General features: G+C 60.8%; 1 protein-coding gene across 1 annotated transcript in view; it reads left to right on the top strand.

Annotated features, from left to right (window-relative positions):
* Positions 1 to 18,577, top strand: part of SSPO (SCO-spondin) — a 57,894-nt gene that overhangs the window by 9,907 nt on the left and 29,410 nt on the right. Inside the window, exons 19-54 of the mRNA XM_064372278.1 lie at positions 19 to 113; positions 372 to 628; positions 965 to 1,099; positions 2,211 to 2,407; positions 2,510 to 2,637; positions 2,721 to 2,830; positions 3,176 to 3,325; positions 3,422 to 3,515; positions 3,610 to 3,779; positions 3,989 to 4,222; positions 4,426 to 4,647; positions 5,115 to 5,351; positions 5,923 to 6,051; positions 6,149 to 6,240; positions 6,322 to 6,553; positions 6,665 to 6,817; positions 6,913 to 7,053; positions 7,148 to 7,330; positions 7,428 to 7,578; positions 8,157 to 8,310; positions 8,413 to 8,467; positions 9,569 to 9,673; positions 9,985 to 10,203; positions 10,304 to 10,431; positions 11,139 to 11,283; positions 11,364 to 11,514; positions 12,041 to 12,113; positions 12,875 to 12,929; positions 14,431 to 14,601; positions 14,884 to 15,027; positions 16,561 to 16,731; positions 16,816 to 16,980; positions 17,726 to 17,905; positions 17,986 to 18,108; positions 18,233 to 18,362; positions 18,447 to 18,572. Of these exons, the coding sequence (XP_064228348.1) occupies positions 19 to 113; positions 372 to 628; positions 965 to 1,099; positions 2,211 to 2,407; positions 2,510 to 2,637; positions 2,721 to 2,830; positions 3,176 to 3,325; positions 3,422 to 3,515; positions 3,610 to 3,779; positions 3,989 to 4,222; positions 4,426 to 4,647; positions 5,115 to 5,351; positions 5,923 to 6,051; positions 6,149 to 6,240; positions 6,322 to 6,553; positions 6,665 to 6,817; positions 6,913 to 7,053; positions 7,148 to 7,330; positions 7,428 to 7,578; positions 8,157 to 8,310; positions 8,413 to 8,467; positions 9,569 to 9,673; positions 9,985 to 10,203; positions 10,304 to 10,431; positions 11,139 to 11,283; positions 11,364 to 11,514; positions 12,041 to 12,113; positions 12,875 to 12,929; positions 14,431 to 14,601; positions 14,884 to 15,027; positions 16,561 to 16,731; positions 16,816 to 16,980; positions 17,726 to 17,905; positions 17,986 to 18,108; positions 18,233 to 18,362; positions 18,447 to 18,572 (5,405 nt within the window). The remainder of the gene's footprint in view (positions 1 to 18; positions 114 to 371; positions 629 to 964; positions 1,100 to 2,210; positions 2,408 to 2,509; positions 2,638 to 2,720; positions 2,831 to 3,175; positions 3,326 to 3,421; positions 3,516 to 3,609; positions 3,780 to 3,988; positions 4,223 to 4,425; positions 4,648 to 5,114; positions 5,352 to 5,922; positions 6,052 to 6,148; positions 6,241 to 6,321; positions 6,554 to 6,664; positions 6,818 to 6,912; positions 7,054 to 7,147; positions 7,331 to 7,427; positions 7,579 to 8,156; positions 8,311 to 8,412; positions 8,468 to 9,568; positions 9,674 to 9,984; positions 10,204 to 10,303; positions 10,432 to 11,138; positions 11,284 to 11,363; positions 11,515 to 12,040; positions 12,114 to 12,874; positions 12,930 to 14,430; positions 14,602 to 14,883; positions 15,028 to 16,560; positions 16,732 to 16,815; positions 16,981 to 17,725; positions 17,906 to 17,985; positions 18,109 to 18,232; positions 18,363 to 18,446; positions 18,573 to 18,577) is intronic.

Below are 18,577 nucleotides of genomic sequence, written 5' to 3'. Positions count from 1 at the left end.
GTCCCTGCCTCTGCCCAGGATGAGCGCTGTGTGCCTCCTGACCTCTGTCCCTGCCGTCACAGTGGGCAGTGGTACCTGCCCAACGCCACCATCCGGGAAGATTGCAACGTTTGGTATGCCCAACTGCAGTGACCTCTGACCCTTTGACCTTGTGGCCCACAGCTCCCCACACATCATACTTCCCTCCAGCAGAAGGGGTCGGGGCAGTGGGGACTGGGGTATCCAGACTGGCCTGGGCCAGGGGAACCCTGCAGGATCCCTCCACGATGGGGGCTGCTGAAATTGCCTGGATCCAGGACCAGCTGCCCCCACTGGATCCAGCCCCCATGGCCCTGTCCTCAGTGACTCTGTTTCCCCCACCTTGCCCACAGTGTATGCCGGGGCCGGCAGTGGCACTGCACAGGTCAGCGTTGCAGTGGGCGGTGCCAGGCGTCAGGTGCCCCGCACTATGTGACATTTGACGGACTGGCCTTCACCTTTCCCGGGGCCTGCGAGTATCTGCTGGTGCGAGAGGCCAGTGGCCTGTTCACAGTCTCTGCCCAGAACCTACCCTGTGGGGCCAGCGGTCTCACCTGCACCAAAGCGTTGGCCGTGCGTCTGGAGGGCACTGCTGTGCACATGCTCAGAGGTGGCTGCAGCACTGAAGGGTGACATTGCCAGGGAGGGGCACAGCTGTGTGGCTTCCCAGCTGTGCAGGGTGGGCAGGGACGGGGTTCCCTGTGTTTGCCTGCTCCTTACCGGGCTTGGCTGCCCTCCATGCCATGGGGTTGGTGCCTCTCCTTTTGACTGGGACTCATAATACAGGAAGACTTCCAGAAATTAGGCTTGCAGGGAAGTCTAATGACTCACCAGGGTCACATAGGTAGAGAAGTAAAAGGGCTGGAGTGGGGAGCTAGAGAGCCTCATGAGGACCTGGGGGCCCCTTTCCTCCAGGCTGGGCCTGAATGCCTCTCTTGCTCCACAGGCCAGGCAGTGACAGTGAATGGGGTGAGCGTGACGCCCCCCAAGGTCTACACGGGCCCTGGGCTGAGCCTGCGTCATGCTGGCCTCTTCCTGCTGCTCTCGACCCGCCTGGGCCTCACGCTGCTCTGGGACGGAGGTCAGGCCCCTGGCCTCCCTCAACCTTCTGACCTGCCTTAGCATCATGGGGTTGGACTCACCCCAAGCTCTTTCTCCCAACACCTGACCCTCCCTCCTTATGGTCTCCCTCCACTGAGCCCCTGACACCTCCCCAGGGCAGATTTCCAGGCTGACAGCCAGGCCGGGACCCTGAGCTCTCACCTGACCTCCCTGCCTGGCTGGCACTCTCCTGGTCCCACACCCAGCCCAGTGCCACCCCTACCTCCCAGCCCATGCAAGAGGTCGGAGTTTCCAAATCAGGTTTTGGCCAGGCGCAGTGGCTCACACCTGTAATCCCAGCACTTTGGGATTCCCTTGAGCCCAGGACTTCAAGACAAGCCTGGGTTGAACATGGCAGACACTTCTTGTCTATAAAAAATACACAAATTAGCTGGGCACAATGGTGGGCATCTGAAGTCGCAGGTATTTGGGAGGCTAAGGTGAGAGGATTGCTTGAGCCAGGGAGGTCGAGGCTGCAGTAAGCCAGGATCACCCCACTGCACTTAGCCTGGACAACAGAGCAAGAGAAAATTTTTTTTAAATTAGGTTTCCATAATTATCTTTTTCATCATTATGAAAGCAATCCTTCCACACCAAGAAAACATTGAGAAAATACCAAGTTTTAGAAAGGCGAAGTGAAAATAAATCTCCTAACTTCCCATCACCCAGTCACAAGCAGTTGGCGTTTTAGAAATGTCACTGCTATTACGGAACAGAGGGAAACCCAGATAACCCCCATATGGACCTGGCTCCGAGCCGCTGGGCCACCCTCCCAGCCTGCGGCCACTGAGGCCAGTGCTGCTGGGTCTCACAGTCCTTCCTGGAGCCTGGTTTCCATCAGAATCTGACCTGATGGAGAATTTCCCTTCCCCGAGCCCTCGGTCCAGTGTTAGTTAAGAAAATAGGCTCCTACTTCCCACCTTGAGCCCCCCAAATGTAGGTCTCTTCATTTATCGTCACCAATCATCTCCCCCGAAAAGAGGTACCCACACCCCCTGGTGGAGGTGGTGGCCCGTGGTGGTAAAACAGACCCTGGGTCTTCTGGCCCAGATGAGGGCCGGTGGGGTCACTTTTAACCATGCTGCTACCAGGGACTCGGGTCCTGGTGCAGCTGTCCCCTCAGTTCCGTGGTCGCGTGGTTGGGCTGTGTGGCGACTTTGATGGAGATGCCAGTAATGATCTGCGAAGCCGCCAGGGTGTCCTGGAGCCCACGGCTGAACTGGCTGGCCACTCCTGGCGCCTCAGCCCCCTCTGCCCTGAGCCAGGAGATCTGCCACACCCCTGCACGGTGAGTGTGGGAAGGAAAGCGGGAAGGGAGCTTCCTAGAGGCTGAGAGCTGGGGAGGGCACCCGCTGGTCCGCTGTGCTGGAGATGCCACCTGTGCCTGCAGGTGAACACACACCGGGCTGGCTGGGCCAGGGCCCGCTGTGGGGTGCTGCTGCAGCCGCTCTTCAAATCATGCCACGCAGAGGTGCCCCCACAGCAGCACTATGAGTGGTGCCTGTACGATGCCTGCGGGTAAGGAGGGGCCAACCTGGAGAGGGGTGGAGGCGGGGGTGCCAGGGTGTGGAGGTGCTGGGACTGAATGCTTCCTCCCACAGCTGCGACTCAGGGGGTGACTGTGAGTGCCTCTGCTCGGCCATTGCCACCTATGCAGACGAGTGCGCCCGGCATGGGCACCACGTGCGCTGGCGTAGCCAGGAGCTCTGCCGTGAGTGTGCCCCGCCCTCAGTCCCCAATGGTCAATCCTGCTGCAGCCTCAGCTTCTTGAAAGAGCTTCTCCTGTCCAATGAGGTGGCTGTTCATTCATTCAAGGGCGAGTTGAGCACTGAGTGCTCACTCTGTGCCAGACACTTCTCTAGATGAGCCCTACGCAAGAACAGCAGCCGAGTAGAGTGACATGGCACACATTGGCCCAGGAGGGTCTTGGGCAAGGTCTACACCAGACACCCTGTGCCCTCCACAGTGGTCATCTTGGCTGGCCAGGCAGCCTGGTGTGGCTGCATCCTGGTGCCCTTGTGCCTCGGTGATCCAAGCCTCTCTTCTCTCCACCCAGCCTTGCAGTGTGAAGGGGGACAGGTGTATGAGGCCTGTGGCCCCACGTGTCCCCCCACCTGCCATGAGCAGCATCCTGAGCCCGGGTGGCACTGCCAGGTGGTGGCCTGCGTGGAGGGCTGTTTCTGCCCCAAGGGGACTCTGTTGCATGGTGCGTAGAGTGAGAAAGGGCGGAGGGGATGGGCACTGAGACTGGGAAGGGGCCACTGTACCCTTTTGCTCTGAGCCCTGTACTCTGTGACCTCAGGAGGAGCCTGCTTGGAGCCAGCTTCCTGCCCCTGTGAGTGGGGCAGCAACTCCTTCCCACCGGGGTCTGTGCTGCAGAAGGACTGTGGGAACTGGTGAGTGGGGGGATCACCTGGAGTGGGGAGACCTATAGAAGGAGCCCTGGGCCAAGCCTAGCCTGCGGCTAATCCCAGGACACTGTGTGCTCAGCACGTGCCAGGAAGGTCAGTGGCATTGTGGGGGTGATGGCGCCCACTGTGAGGAGCTGGTGCCTGGCTGTGCAGAGGGAGAGGTCATGTGCCAAGTGAGTGGGCACTGTGTGCCCCATGAGTGGCTTTGTGACAACCAGGACGACTGTGGCGATGGCTCCGATGAGGAGGGTGAGTGTCTGCGCATGTGTGGAAGCAACAGAGTTGGTCAGTACTTGCACATGTAACAGAGTTTCCTGGGATCTGGGGTGGCTTTCTTAGCTGCTGCTCCCATTGCCGGGGGCTATCTGTGACTTGGAGGGATGGGGGAAGGGAGGGTGTTCTGGTCCCTCTGGGCCCCTCCAGCATCATCCTGAGCCTGCCTGCTTGCCCTGTGCTAGGTTGTGCTGCCCCAGGCTGTGGGGAGGGGCAGATGGCTTGCAGCTCTGGTCACTGCCTGCCCCTGGCCTTGCTCTGTGACGGCCAGGATGACTGTGGAGACGGCACGGATGAGCAGGGCTGCCCATGCCCACAGGGCTTACTGGCCTGTGCCGACGGACGCTGCCTGTCCCCGGCCCTGCTCTGCGATGGGCATCCCGACTGTCCGGATGCCGCTGACGAGGAGTCCTGCCTGGGTGAGTTGTCCCTGCCCTGGATGCCAGCCTACCCAGCATCCTCTCCCGCAAGGCCCATCTCCTCACAAGCCCCGACTTCGCCTGCCCTCTCCTCTGCCAGGTTCCTGCTATGAAGTAGGCCCTGAGGGTGTGGGAGTTTGGGCACCCAAACAGTAAGAGTACAGGGCAGTGCCCAAGGGCCAGCTTTTCTTTTTCGGCTGCAGGGCAGGTGACCTGCGTCCCTGGGGAGGTGTCCTGTGTTGATGGCACCTGCCTGGGGACCATACAGCTGTGTGACGGAATCTGGGACTGCCCAGATGGAGCCGATGAGGGGCCGGGACACTGCCCCCTCCCTTCTCTGCCCACGCCTCCTGCCGGCACGGTGCCCAGCCCCTCCCCTGGCTCCCTGGACACTATGCCAAGTCCCCTGGCCAGCGCCAGCCCTGGTGAGTATCCTGGAGGGAAGGGGTGGGAAAGCTGATGGCCAGAAGCCTGGGGGAGAGGGCCGTGGGAGCCGCGGAGAGAGGCATTTGTGGCGCTGCTCTGGGATGAAAAGGAGCAGGGCACAGCGGGAGACTCCCAAAGACGCTGGAACGAATGAAGTGGAGGGCGTTTGAAAGAGTCCACGCTATTTCCCGGCGTTCCAGGCCTCCCTCCCAGCTGCAGGGAGTCGCGTGGAAATTCTTGGCCCAGGGGAGAGCTTTGGGAAAACCAACAGGGCAGCAACATGCAGGAGGGATTGTTCTTGGGAAAGGGCTGCAGGTGGGTTAGGGCCGGGGCCCAGGAAAAGGCCAAGGGACTTCGAGCAGGGAGGGGAGCGGTGGTGGAGGCGGAAGGGCGAGGCGGGCCTGGGCGCGGTTGGGGGCGGGAGGGCGCTCACCCGCCGAGGGTCCAGCGCGAACGCACCCCGCAGCGCCGCCCTGCGGCCCCTTCGAGTTTCCGTGCGGCAGTGGCGAGTGCACCCCGCGGGGCTGGCGCTGCGACCAGGAGGAGGACTGCGCTGACGGCAGCGACGAGCGCGACTGCGGAGGGCCCTGCGCGCCGCACCTCGCGCCCTGCGCCCGCGGCCCGCACTGCGTGTCCCCCGAGCAGCTGTGCGACGGCGTGCGGCAGTGTCCCGACGGCTCGGACGAGGGCCCCGACGCCTGCGGTGAGGCTCCGGCGCCCCCGCCCGTGCGCCCCCCACCCCCCGCTAGCCAAGCAGGGACCCCACCTCTCCCCGAGCACCTGGGCGCGGGCACGGCAGCTCGAGCGATTTAGGCTTGGGGGCACCCGAGGCTGGGCCACGTTTGTGTTCCTTTGATCTTTTGCGTGAAACTTTATTTGAAAACTTTTTGCCCTCCTACCTAACTAAGCCCAGGGGAAAGAAGGCTTGTGTCTTTGCCCACACTTGGGCAAGAAGGGATAAGAGGGTGGGCAGAGGCTCTGCTGGGGTGGGGAGTGGATCTGTTTGGAGGGGTCCCGCCCTCAGCGTTTTCCCACCAGACCTGAGCAGACCCTTTGTGTCCCTGCAAGCCAGCCCTGGGGTCCTGCCTACTTCCCCCTAGAGGGAGCTGTCCAGAGGCCCCAGCTCTTCCCAGGCTGGCCTGCCCTGCTGCCTTCCACCGGCCTTCCTGCCCCTCTGCAGGGAGGGGGCAGGAGGGGGCAGGAGGGGGCAGGAGGGGGCAGGAGGGGGCAGGAGGGGACAGGAGCGAGCCAGACACTTCCTGCGGTGCCTGCAGGCTCCACCCAGCTGCCTCCCTGCCCTGGCCTCTTTCCCTGTGGTGTGGCTCTGGGGTTGTGCCTGACCCCCAAGCAGCTCTGCGATGGGATCCCAGACTGTCCCCAGGGCGAGGACGAGCTGGACTGTGGTGAGGACGCTGTTCCTTGAGGGAGGCCCGGCTGGCTGGCCCCAGGCCCCAGCTCACACCCCCTGCTCACTGTGTCTTTTCTCTTCTTCTTCCCCAGGGGGACTGCCAGTCCCAGGAGGCCCCAACAGGACAGGGCTTCCTTGCCCAGAATACACCTGCCCCAATGGCACCTGCATAGGCTTCCAGCTGGTGAGGGTGGGACTGGGTGGTGGAGGCGGCAGTGCCACAGTGCCCCCCAGCACGGGAGCCCTGACCCCATTCTCTCCCCAGGTATGTGACGGGCAGCCTGACTGTGGAGGGCCAAGGCAGGCGGGCCCCTCCCCAGAAGAGCAGGGTTGTGGGGCCTGGGGCCCCTGGAGCCCGTGGGGGCCCTGCAGTCGCACATGTGGGCCGGGGGTGCAGGCCCGGAGCCGCCGCTGCGCCCCACCCGGCCTCCTGGTGCTGCAGCACTGCCCGGGGCTGGAGCAGCAGTCTCAGGCCTGCTTTACGGCAGCCTGCCCAGGTGAGGGGCTGGGGCAGTGGGGCCTGGATAGAGGAAGGGAGAAGGAGGTCACTAGGCCTTCAGCCCTCCCCCATGGTCCCCACCAGCACCCCCCATTCCCCTGCCTCACAGTGGATGGTGAATGGAGCGCCTGGTCCCCCTGGTCTCTGTGCTCTGAGCCATGCAGGGGCACCATGACGCGGCAGCGGCAGTGCCACCCACCCCAGAACGGAGGCCTCACCTGCGCCGCACTGCCCGGAGGCCCGCACAGCGCCCGCCAGACCAGTGAGTGGAAGAGAGGCCCGCCCTGCTGGCGGGAGGCCATCCCCTCCACAGAGCTCCTTCCCCGACCTCTGACTTCAGCTTCCGGCTTCTCTCAGAGCCTTGCCCTCGGGACGGCTGCCTCAATGCCACCTGCTCTGGGGAGCTGGTGTTCCGGCCCTGTGCCCCCTGCCCACTGACCTGTGATGACATCTCTGGTCAGGTCACGTGCCCACCTGACCGGCCCTGCGGCAGCCCAGGTAAGGGGACTCTGGGTCCAGGCTCGGGCTCCAGGCGGAGGGTCTATGGCAACTGAGCTCTCTGCGTGGAAGCCTCACCCTTGACCCCCTCTAGGCTGCTGGTGCCCAGAAGGGCAGGTGCTGGGCAGCGAGGGGTGGTGTGTGTGGCCCCGGCAGTGCCCCTGCCGGGTGGATGGCGCCCGCTATTGGCCTGGGCAGCGCATCAAGGCCGACTGCCAGCTCTGCATCTGCCAAGACGGGCGGCCCCGGCGCTGCCGACTCAACCCAGACTGTGCTGGTGAGGCCCTTCCCTCGGGGTCTCTAGTCCCCTCCCTGGACTGCCCAGCTGCGCATCCGCCACCTCCTCCAGGCCCTGACTCTTGGCCCTCCCTCAGTGCACTGTGGTTGGTCCTCCTGGTCGCCCTGGGCTGAGTGCCTGGGCCCCTGTGGAAGCCAGAGCATCCAGTGGTCCTTCCGGAGCCCTAACAACCCTCGCGCCTCTGGCCGAGGTCGCCAGTGCCATGGCATCCACCGCAAGGCACGCAGGTGCTCTGTTCCCCACCCATGGGGGGACCTGCAGGGACCTTGACCCACACCCCACCTCCCACTTAGGAAGCTTCCTTCGTGCCCCTTCCACATGCACACACACACCCCCAGTTCAGAACCCCTGCCCTGTTCCTCTACCGTCTAAACCCCAGGAGTCCCAGCCCCTCTTTGGGTAGCCCTGAGCTTCTCCTTCTTTAGTTTTATGCCCTCTAGGTCCTGAAGGTGGTTAGACAGAGTCCATAGCTGCAGCTTGACAAACTCAGCTTGAATCCCTGGGCTGAAGCTTGCAGGGGGCTGTTGCCATATCTGCCTCCCCAGCCCCCTCTGGGACCTGCTGCCTGGCTGCAGTGCTGGCCCAAATTACTTCCCTGGCCTTCTTCTGGGCCAGTTGCATTGCCTTAGGTGCAGGGGCAGAGTGGGCTTATAGGGTGGCCAAATGTCCCAGTTTGCCCAGGACTTTCTCAGTTTTATCACTGAAAGTTCCAAGTCCCGGGAATGCCATCAATCCAGGCAAACCAGGAGGGTTGTTGACCCTGAGCAAGCCCCTCACCGGGCCAGGGATGCCCCTCCCTTCTCAGGTGCCAGACGGAGCCCTGTGAGGGATGTGAGCACCGGGGCCAGGTCCACCGTGTTGGGGAACGCTGGCGTGGGGGCCCCTGCGTGGTGTGCCAGTGTCTGTACAACCTCACCACACGCTGCTCACCCTACTGCCCGCTGGGCAGCTGTCCCCAGGTGAGGGCAGTGGGGTGTGTGGTGGGCAGAGCTGGAGGGCGTATGGAGGCCGGGAGAGTGGGTTGGGGATGGGCAGGCGCCCTGACCTCTGCGCCTCCACAGGGCTGGGTCTTGATGGAGGGGACAGGAGAATCATGCTGCCACTGTGCCCTACCTGGTGAGTGTGCCTGGGGAATGTCAGAGAAGCCCTGGGGAGGAAGATCAAACAGTGGGGTCTCAGAGGGAACCAGGGGCACTGAGCGTGGGTGGCTGGATACCCCAGCCTCAGGGTGGCGGGAAGCCTGAGTTCTGCATGCCGAGGGAAGGGCGAGCCATCCCTCGGCATGAAGAAGGTGGGAAGGCTTCTCTCTGCCCTCCCTCTCCGCCTGTCTCCCTGTGCTCTAGGAGCTTTCTGCCTCCCCCATGGTGCCACCTTGGAAGGTACCCTCTTTCCTCTGTTTCTGCTCAGCCAGGTCTGGTTGCTTTTCTTTTCCCGTCAGAGCAGCCAAGTCAATGTTAAGTTGGACTTTTCCAAAGTGTCTTTGCCTGGAAATGAGTTATAAACGAAACAGGAAAATACAAAGGCTTGAAACAGATGCATTTATGGGTCCAGCTTTTTTTTTTTTTTTTTTGAGACGGGGTCTTGCTCTGATGCACAGGCTAGAGTACAGTGGTGTGATCTCAGTTCACTGCAACCTCTGCCTCCTGGCTTCAAGTGATTCTTGTGCCTCAGTGTCCCGAGTAGCTGGGGCTAGATGTGCGCCACCATGCCCAGCTAATTTTCACATTTTTAGTAGAGAGAGTTTCGCCATGTTGACCAGGCTTTCTTATCCTAAAAGTGCATCCACAGGTTGCTGAGGTGAAAACAGAGCCAGCACGCTCAGTTGCACAGGTTGTTCACTGTGCAAGTTAACTGGTGATTGGGGCCTGGACTTCAGCCCCCAGAGCTGCTTCCATGCTGAGGCAGCCCCTTTCTGACGCCCACAAAGGTGCCTTTTTTGTGACAACATCCCTGGATGAGGAATTGCAGTTGCTGGGTCCTGGGCCTAAAGTCATTCCACCCTGGAAGTTTTACTCTATGTTCTCTAAATATTCAGTGGAAGTGAAAGCCCCCAATTCACACCAAGGGAAGGAGGAGGGACCTTTCCCAGCTAAGAGGCTGCTCCTGGGAAGTCAGCATTGAGAAAGTGCTCTAGGAGGTAGGGAGAGGCCTGAGTGCTGGCCAGGATCTGTGAGCCTCTCAGTGTCTCCCTCCTGACCCTGAAGTCTCCTCCCACAGTAGAGAACCGGACAGTCCAGCCCATGGCCACTCCCACCGCAGCTCCGGTCCCCAGTTCCCAGATCAGATTCCCTTTGGCCACTTACATTCTGCCTCCGCTGGGAGGTAAGAGCCATGTGCCGTGCAGTGCGATGCTGAGAGGGGCCATACTGCCCAGGGGTTGTCCAACCTGGGAGGGGACCAGGACCTTGGGGACATCCTACTTGCCCTTTACACAGTGGATGGCCATCCTAAGGATCTGGGAGTCATCCCGTCTTAAGTTGCCTCTCTCGATTCTTCCCTCCCTGGGCCAAGGTCACCTGTGTGGGCCTTTCACATCCCCCAGGTCCCCATGTGACTTCCTAACCGTGTCCCTGCAGGCTCCTGCCGCCCTCTGTCTTCCCCTGCTCCAGCCTGTCTCTCTCTTCCGCACCCAGAACCCTGCTATTCTCCCCTGGGGCTGGCCAGACTGGCCAACGGGAGTCCGCATGCATCGTCCCAGCAGCTGGAACACCCCACCTGGGCTGCCCTCCTGGGGGCTCCCACCCAGGGTCCCGGCCCTCAGGGATGGCGCGGTGGAGAGGATGCTTATGTCAAGTGGCACACCCAGCCCCATTTCCTGCAGCTGGACCTGCTTCGGCCCCGGAACCTCACTGGTCAGTGAGGGGGCAGTGCTCGAGGAAAAGGCAGCGGTGAGTGGGGGTGGGTGTAACTTCTGGAGCTCTGACCTCTGCTCTTGCCCTGGCCCCTCCCCAGGCATCATAGTGCCAGAGACTGGCTCCTCCAACGCTTATGCCACCAGCTTCTCACTCCAGTTCAGCAGCAGTGGTCTACACTGGCATGACTATCATGACATCCTCCCTGGCATCTTGCCCCTGCCCAAGGTACCACCCACCCAAGGCCCACAGGGCCAGTGGCTCACCATGCCCATTTGTGGGTTCCATAGTCTCTGTCCCCAAGGGCCTTCCAGTCTCCCCAGGGGCATTTCCTGCATTCGATGCTGGTTGAGCACCTGGGGAGTAGCCAGGACTGTGCTCTGCAGAGCTGAGACTTGGGTGCCAGTGTCACATGGATGCAGGAAACCGTCCAAGTGGCTCAGACTCGGGGCAGGTATGTGAGGTCCACAAGGGAGAGAGGGTGAGGATACGCCAAGTTCACAGAGGGCCTCCAGGCATTCAGACCCAGGCAGGTCTTTGTGGAGAGCAGCCTGGGCATAGCCCTGCCCTCAAGGGGTTTGCATCCTTCCTGGAGACAAACCCCGTGAAGCAGCAGGAATCAGTCCATGCTGTGTGTTAAGTCTTATCTATTTCAGGAGCATCTGCTCTGCGCCAGGTGCTGGGCCAGGCCCTGGGGACACAGCAGTGAACAGGACCTGGCCCTTGCCCTCGGGGCACCTCCAGCCCTACAGGAGGAGCTCAGTCCGGGACCAGCCCCCTCCAGCCTTGAGAGACCCAAATGTCGACTGCCAGGGTTGGGGGCATGGCTCTGGGAGGGGCGGTGAAAGCTGGGGGAAAAGTGGGGTCACTCAGAAAGTCACAGGGTCAACCTGAGCAAGAGGTGGAGCTCCGTCAGCAGCATCCTCTGCCGGCAGCTTTTCCCCAGAAACTGGGACGACCTGGACCCCACTGTATGGACCTTTGGCCGGATGGTGGAGGCGAGGTTTGTCAGGGTGCGGCCCCATGATGACCACCACAGCGATGTCCCCCTGCGGGTGGAGCTGCTGGGCTGCGAGCCAGGTACAGGTGGCTCAGGTGTGGGTAGGGCAGGAGAAAGAGGGCTCATGGCTGGAGCCCTCAGCCATACGTCCCCCATGCAGGGTCTCCACTGGCACCTCCGTGCCCAGGGGTTGGGCTCCGCTGTGCCAGTGGTGAGTGTGCCCTGAGAGGGGGCCGGTGCAATGGAGTTCTGGACTGTGAGGATGGCTCGGACGAGGAGGGCTGTGTGCTGCCATCTGAGGTCACTAGCAGGTATGCTGTGCCCAGCTGTGCCACTCACACCCTTGGCCTGGCCTTCCAGGGCACAGCCGTGTGGGAGGGGCCCGGCACTGCCTTCACCCCCAGGTGCCCAGACCCTGTGTGCCGAGGAGCTGCAGCCGGGCGCCTTCGAGGCCCTGTCCCGCCTAGATTCTATGATGCCCTGATGAGAAATTCTATGATTTTCTCATAGTTGATTCAGGGGCTCTCCAAGTGTGGGCCCTGGACCAGCAACCTGGAGCTTGTTAGAAGCGCAGGCTCTCGGGCCGCCCAGGTCTGCAGGGGTGGGGCGCGGCAATGTGCGTCTTACAAGCCCCCCAGGAGATTCTAACCCACGGTCAAGTTGGAAGCCACTGTTGGGAACATCACCTTGGTCCAGCCTCGGCGGGCAGAGTCCTTCCTGAATGCCCAGCCCAGCAAAACCCTCAAGCCCGGCCAAAGAACACCGACGCCCCTGCCTAGATGGGGACGCTGGCACTGGGAGGGCCCCTGGAGCCCTTTTGGGTATTTTTCTCCCCAGAGTCCATTTCACAGCCAAGACCCTGGCCCTCTCCTCCGCCCAGCCGGAGCAGCTGCCGCACTGGCCCAGGGAGGTGAGTGCAGAGCTTTGGGCCGGGAGGGTGGAGTGAGGGGACGGGGACCCCGCCTCATGGCCTCACCAGCCCTGCTCCTGTGCCAGCCGTGGCATCTCCCCTCTCTGCAGCATTTCTGCCTGTGTGTTCCCTGGTGCTGCTCTCAACCAGGCCCTCAGGAGCCTTCCCGGTGCCATGCAGAGGGCTGGGGGCTGGGGCGACACAGGCACAGATGTGTGAGCAGAGCAAGGGCCTAGAGGGATTTGGGGACAAGAGAGGCCTGCACCCCTGGTAGGGAGCTTATGTCCAAGGGGCAGGTACCAGAGCATCTGGTACTCAGAGCCAAAAAGAGCACTGTGCCCAGGTCCCCAAGGGCTTCCTGGACAAGACTTGAGGGATGGAGAGGGGTGTCTGTAGTGTGGAGAAGATGGGGCGGAGCGCCTTCCCACCTGGAACGGCCTGGTCAGGAACCCAGAGTGTGAGGGTGGGGTAGGACGTTGGGGGGGACACGTGCACTGAGTGTAGGGAAGGGGAGTTTGGGGGCAAGAGCCGAAATAGATCGCCCTGGTGGGCTGGTGAAAAAAAGGTCCCCGAACTCCTGGAGGGCAGTGGACTGGTGCCTGGAGGCGCAGTCGCATTCTCAGCTCTGTGCTGGGCTGTGGGGAGGAAGGTGGACAGGAGGCAGTGCTGGGACTGTGAGTGCCCAGGCTGCATCCTCAATGGACTGGAGCTGCCCTCGGGGCCTGGGGCTGTGTGGGGTGCTGAGCCGTCTCCCTCCGCAGGGCCTGGCAGAGACTGAGCACTGGCCTCCCGGGCAGGAGTCCACAGCCCTAACAGGTGTGTGCACAGACTCCAGGCCCCCTCCCCAAACCCTTGTCCCACCTGTTCTTCCAGAGCCGGGGCAGTTACATCTCAGGGGCTCGAATCCCCTGACCCCTGACTTCCCCACAACCGCAGGCTTGGCTCAGGGAGGAGACACTGGTCACCTTGGACATGGCCAGGTCCTGCCCCTGACCACCCCCTGGGATTCCAAGATATGAGGGCTGTAGGTCTGCGGGGCAGGTGGCTCCAGGCCAGCTCCCAGGACTGAGCCTGTGCCCTGTCATGCGGCTGCCTCCCCAGAGGCCTGGTCAGGACAGGTCTCCCCCGTGGGAGTGGGAGCCTACCTGGTCCAGCCCGCACTCCCTCTGCTTGCCATCCATGCAGCCAGGCCTCCCTTTCTGAAGCATTTGCTGGCAGCAAATGTCTCTTAAGTGGGCAAGAGTGTTGGATGCCATCACCAAGTTAGCATGCTCCTATGTAAGACAAGGCAGGGGCTCTGCCTGGTCATGAACCAGCCTCCCTTGAGCTACCTGGAGCTAGCTGATCATTCACCTGCCTGTTAGCCAGCAGAGAGCTGCCTCCTGGAGGGCCTGCCCTGTGGGGATAGGGGATGGTAAGAGGGCTTTGGTGTGTTGGGGGGGGTTCCTGCCCTCATTTCTATCTCCTAAGGGAAGGACTTGGGTGAGGCTTGGGGCAGCAGGGGCTGGAGAGAAAGGAGGGTGAGGATGCCAGGGTTGCTCTTTCATTCCAGCTGGCCCTCCCCTGGGCCTCACTATGCCACCTGCTTTTCCCCATCTGTGACGCTAGGAGAACTTAGAGACAACTTCCGTGGCCCCTCCCTGTGAGTGCTGATGAAAGTTATTCAGAAGCCTGGCCGGACTGTTTCTGTGTCTTGTAAAAAAGCAGACAAAGCAATTGATGCCACCCCTCAGATCCATAACATGCGGACCCATGGGGTACATTCTAATTTCATTCTAAGTCTGGTTCTACCAAAAAAAGAAAAAGAAAAAAAAAAAAAAAGGCTGTCTTTGACCGAGCCTCTTGCCAGAAAATGAAACTCTAAACCGTTTTCACTATAGCTGCCAGGAAGCCCAAAATCAGTTTTTTGTCATTGTCGTTATTTGTTTGTTTGTTTGCTTATGACAGAAGCAGTGAACTCATCCTGAGTCTCTGGTAGTGTTAACTCCTGCTGCTGCTGTGTTAAAATGACCTCAGTTCTTTCTCTCCCTAAAGACCTTGTTTTATAGTGAGTTTGAACTTGGAAGTTGCCATGTGTTTCTTCTTGGGAATAGAATAAAATCTCAGATCAAAACAAGTCTTCTACTTTCAGGCAAAGCTCTTCTTGTGCTCCTTGGATTTTTTGATCCGAGGCCTCTCAGAAAGTGGGGTGTGGTCTGCAGTACCTGTGATTACTCTGCACCACCCAGAACCCTGGGATACCCTCCTGAGGACCTGTGGCTTCCCTTTCTAGGAAGGGGAGCTGGGCAAGGCTCACCTCCCTCACCTCCACCCACAGAGACAAGGCCCGTGAGTCCTGGCCCAGCTTCCAGAGTGCCTGACCATGGGGAATCCGTGCAGACAGTGACCACCACCCCCATGTCCCAGATGGAGGCCAGGACCCTGCCACCAGGAATGGCAGCTGTGACGATTCTGCCCCCACACCCAGTGACTCCAGTGACCCCTGCTGGTAAGATGCCAAGCCCTTCTACCTGTGTGCAAAGGCTCTGTGAGCCTACCTTCCCTGTGAAGGGGACAGAGGCCCTTTGTTCAAGGTCACACAGCTCAAGCTCATTTTGGGGAGGACCCAAGCTTCCTAGCCCAGTTTACCCTTTTTCTATTATCCCAGGATAGACAGAATGGGGCACAGAAGATGTCAAGAGGAGACAGGTTGGGGGCTTCGAGGGGGTGACAAAGGAGAAAGAACAGGGCAGGCTGAGTGACCGGTCAGCTGGTGGTGTTGTGCCCACAGGCCAGAGCGTCGCCCCAGGGCCCTTCCCACCTGTGCAGTGTGGCCCCGGCCAGACGCCCTGCGAGGTGCTGGGCTGCGTGGAACAGGTGCAGGTGTGTGATGGCAGGGAGGATTGCCTCGACGGCTCCGATGAGAGGCACTGTGGTGAGCTCCCAGAGGGCCTGCTGTCCTATAGGCAGGGGGTGGCAAGAGGATCTTCCGGGTAGGAAAGTCTCTGTCCCCATTTCTAGCTCATATTGAAAAGGATGTAGGAGAGGCTTGGGCAGCAGGGATTGGAGAGAATGAGTAGAAACAGGAGTGTGTTTGTCTTTGGGGTTGGTCAACAGGGGGAATAGGATAGGCCTTGGGTCCCAGCCTGTTTTATGAAATCTGTTTGACCTTCGAAGAGACTCATCTACTCACTCACCCATTCAACAGTCTACCCACCCCTCTATCCATCTAACCATTTGCCTACCCGCCCTTCCACCCATTAACCCACCCATTCATCCATCCATCTACCTACCCCTCTATTCATGTATTCATCAGCCACCCATCATCTGTCTACCCATACATCCATCCGTCCATCCATCCACCTATCCAGCCAGCCACCATACATCTGTCTGCCCATCCATCCGTCCATCTGTCCACCCATCCATCCATAATCCATTCATCCATCCATCAGCCACCCATCTGTCTACCCACCCATCCACCCATCAGCCAGCCACCATGCATCGATCTACCCATCCATCCATCAGTCCATTCATCCATCCTTCCATCCATCCATTCATCATCCATGAATTTATCCATCTAAATCCATCTATCTAACCCTCTATCCATGTACTCATCAGCCACCCATCCATCCAGTCACCCATGTGTCCATCTACCCATCCATCCATCCATTGATTCACCCATCCATCCATCATTCATCTATCCATCTGTCCATCAGCCACCCATCCATCCATCCATCCACCCATCCATCCATTCATCCATCTCCCCACCCCTCTGTCCATTCATCTATCAGCCACCCACCCATCCATCCATCCATCTGACACCCACCCATGCATCTATCAGCCACACATACATTCACCCATCTATTCATCTACCCCCCACTATTCATCCATTCATCAGCTACCCATGCATCCATCTACTCACTCATCTACCCATCCATCATCCATGCACCCATCCATCTGTTCACTCACCTACCCATGCACCCATCCATTAATCCATCCACCTACCCGTCTATCCATCTATCCATCCATCTACCCACCCATATATCCATCCATTCATTTATCCATTCATCCATCCAACCATCCATGCAAAGTAGATCACTATGACCAAAGCTTAGTCTTCCAAACATGGCAAAAGAAATCAAGTGTTAATCAGTCACAACAAGGGCCCCCCGAGGGCAAATGCATTCAGGAAGAAGGTACCCAAGCATCTAGAATCTCTGTGTGACAGCCTGTGTACACCAAAGACTCCATGACCTCACCAACACATAGTGGAAGGAAGCCTGCTCTGGGCACGGCATGCAGGGGGCATCGGGAGGAAGTGAAGGCAGGGGCATCGGGAGGAAGTGAAGGCAAGGGCCTCCAGTCAGAAAGTTCATTTCAGCTCTTGGCCTGAGTTGAAGAGGCTGAGTGTATCGTCCAGCCAGGAATCTACTTATGTGGCTCCTTTCTCTCTCTGTCTTGTGGGCAGCAAGCACTGTGCCCTTTACGGTGCCCACCACGGCCCTGCCTGGGCTTCCAGCCTCAAGGGCCCTCTGTTCCCCGAGCCAGCTGAGCTGTGGCAGTGGGGAGTGTCTGTCCGCTGAGCGGCGCTGTGACCTGCGGCCCGACTGCCAGGATGGCTCGGATGAGGATGACTGTGGTATGTGCCAGCCGGGGCAGGAGCAGCCCTGAGGGCCCTCTCCTGCGTGAGCCCCTCTGAGCCCCGGCCCCCATGCCCCTGCAGTGGACTGCGTGCTGGCCCCCTGGTCTGGCTGGAGCAGCTGCAGTCGCACCTGTGGCCTGGGCCTCACCTTTCAGCGCCAGGAGCTGCTGCGGCCTCATCTGCCAGGGGGCAGCTGCCCTCGAGACCGGTTCCGTAGCCAGTCCTGCTTCGTGCAGGCCTGCCCAGGTAACCCTGCACCCCAGCCTTCCTCAGGAAAGCCCCTGCTCCCAGAGGCAAATGGGGAAGCCCCCTCCCAGTCTCCTTAGGAAGCTTAGGTGGGAAACCTGGGGTGGGTTTCTCTCCGAGACCCTCCCAGCTGGCCCTACCTCTCTCTTCCTGCCTGAGCCGAGACTCAGGTTCTTGTGTATATCCTGGGAATAACAGTCATTCTTGCCTCCGAAGGCGCTGCAAGGATTCAGGGAGATGGTGTGTGAGGGTGTTTGGAGCCGGGCCTCAGATGTCGGCCGGCTGTGCCTCTTGTCCTTGGGCTCCATGCTGAAGGCCTTGTCGCTCTTTTGTTCCTTGAATCTGAGGGAGGGGCCCCTACTCATCTCTGTGCTTGGCAGAGAGGGGATCCCCACATGGGGGCCTCCTCAGCCCCACCCTGGCTCCTCCCTGGCTGGGGTGGGCCTACAGTTGCCGCTGCCATCAGGGCAGCTCTCCCCAGGATTCCTGTGGGCCCAGCCCCTTCCCAGGGAGCAGAGTTCTGTCCTGGCAGGCACCTGGAGCCCTTTCCCCAGGCACCTGCCTCCTACGGGAGGCTTCCTGGGACAGAAGAGGAGCTTCGGAGTGCCCAGAGGAGAGCCCTTGGCTGCCTTGCTGGCCACTGCCCAGGCCTGGGGAGGCAGGGAGTCCTGGCTGCGGCCACTGTCTCACAGCCTGTGTCTCCTGGGCCTCTCCTGGTAGAACCGTGTCCTTCCTCCCCCAACAGTGGCCGGGGCGTGGGCCATGTGGGAGGCCTGGGGACCCTGCAGTGTCTCCTGTGGGGGTGGCCATCAGAGTCGCCGGAGGAGCTGTGTGGACCCCCCACCCAAGAATGGTGGTGCCCCCTGCCCTGGGCCCTCCCAAGAGAGGTCACCCTGTGGCCTGCAGCCCTGCTCAGGCGGCACAGGTAATGGGGAGCTGGGCTGGGGGCAGGGAGAGGTTGGGCCTCCCAGCACCCATGCTCACCTCGCACCCATCTCCCACCAGACTGCGAGCTGGGCCGTGTGTATGTGAGTGCTGATCTGTGCCAGAAGGGGCTGGTGCCCCCATGCCCACCCTCATGCCTGGATCCCAAGGCCAACAGAAGCTGCAGTGGGCACTGTGTGACAGGTGAGGCAGACCTGGCCTGCAGGGGGAGTGTGGGGAGACCACCAGGCCCACCGGCTCCCAGTCTCCAGCTTCTCCTCCCCGCTGTGCCCCTTGGGGCTGAGTACCCTCTTCCACACACTCCCAGGATGCCGCTGCCCCCCAGGGCTCCTCCTGCATGACACTCGCTGCCTGCCTCTCTCTGAGTGCCCCTGCCTGGTGGGCGAAGAGCTAAAGTGGCCGGGGGTGTCCTTCCTCCTGGCCAACTGCAGCCAATGGTGAGGGCGGCTGCGCCAGGGAGGGCACGGTGCTGGGGGTCTCCCCAGCCCTGACCAGTTCCTCAGCCTATCCCTCCCCTGCAGCGTGTGTGAGAAGGGGGATTTGCTGTGCCAGCCAGGGGGCTGCCCCCTGCCCTGCGGCTGGTCTGCCTGGTCCTCCTGGGCTCCCTGCGACCGCTCCTGTGGCCCTGGAGTGAGGGCCAGGTTCAGGTGTG

The sequence above is a fragment of the Aotus nancymaae genome, unplaced genomic scaffold, assembly GCF_030222135.1.
Source record: "Aotus nancymaae isolate 86718 unplaced genomic scaffold, 86718_ANA_hifiasm-v0.15.2.pri h1tg000002l, whole genome shotgun sequence".
Taxonomy (NCBI): Eukaryota; Metazoa; Chordata; class Mammalia; order Primates; family Aotidae; genus Aotus; species Aotus nancymaae.
This window is presented reverse-complemented; position numbering and strand designations above follow the sequence as displayed.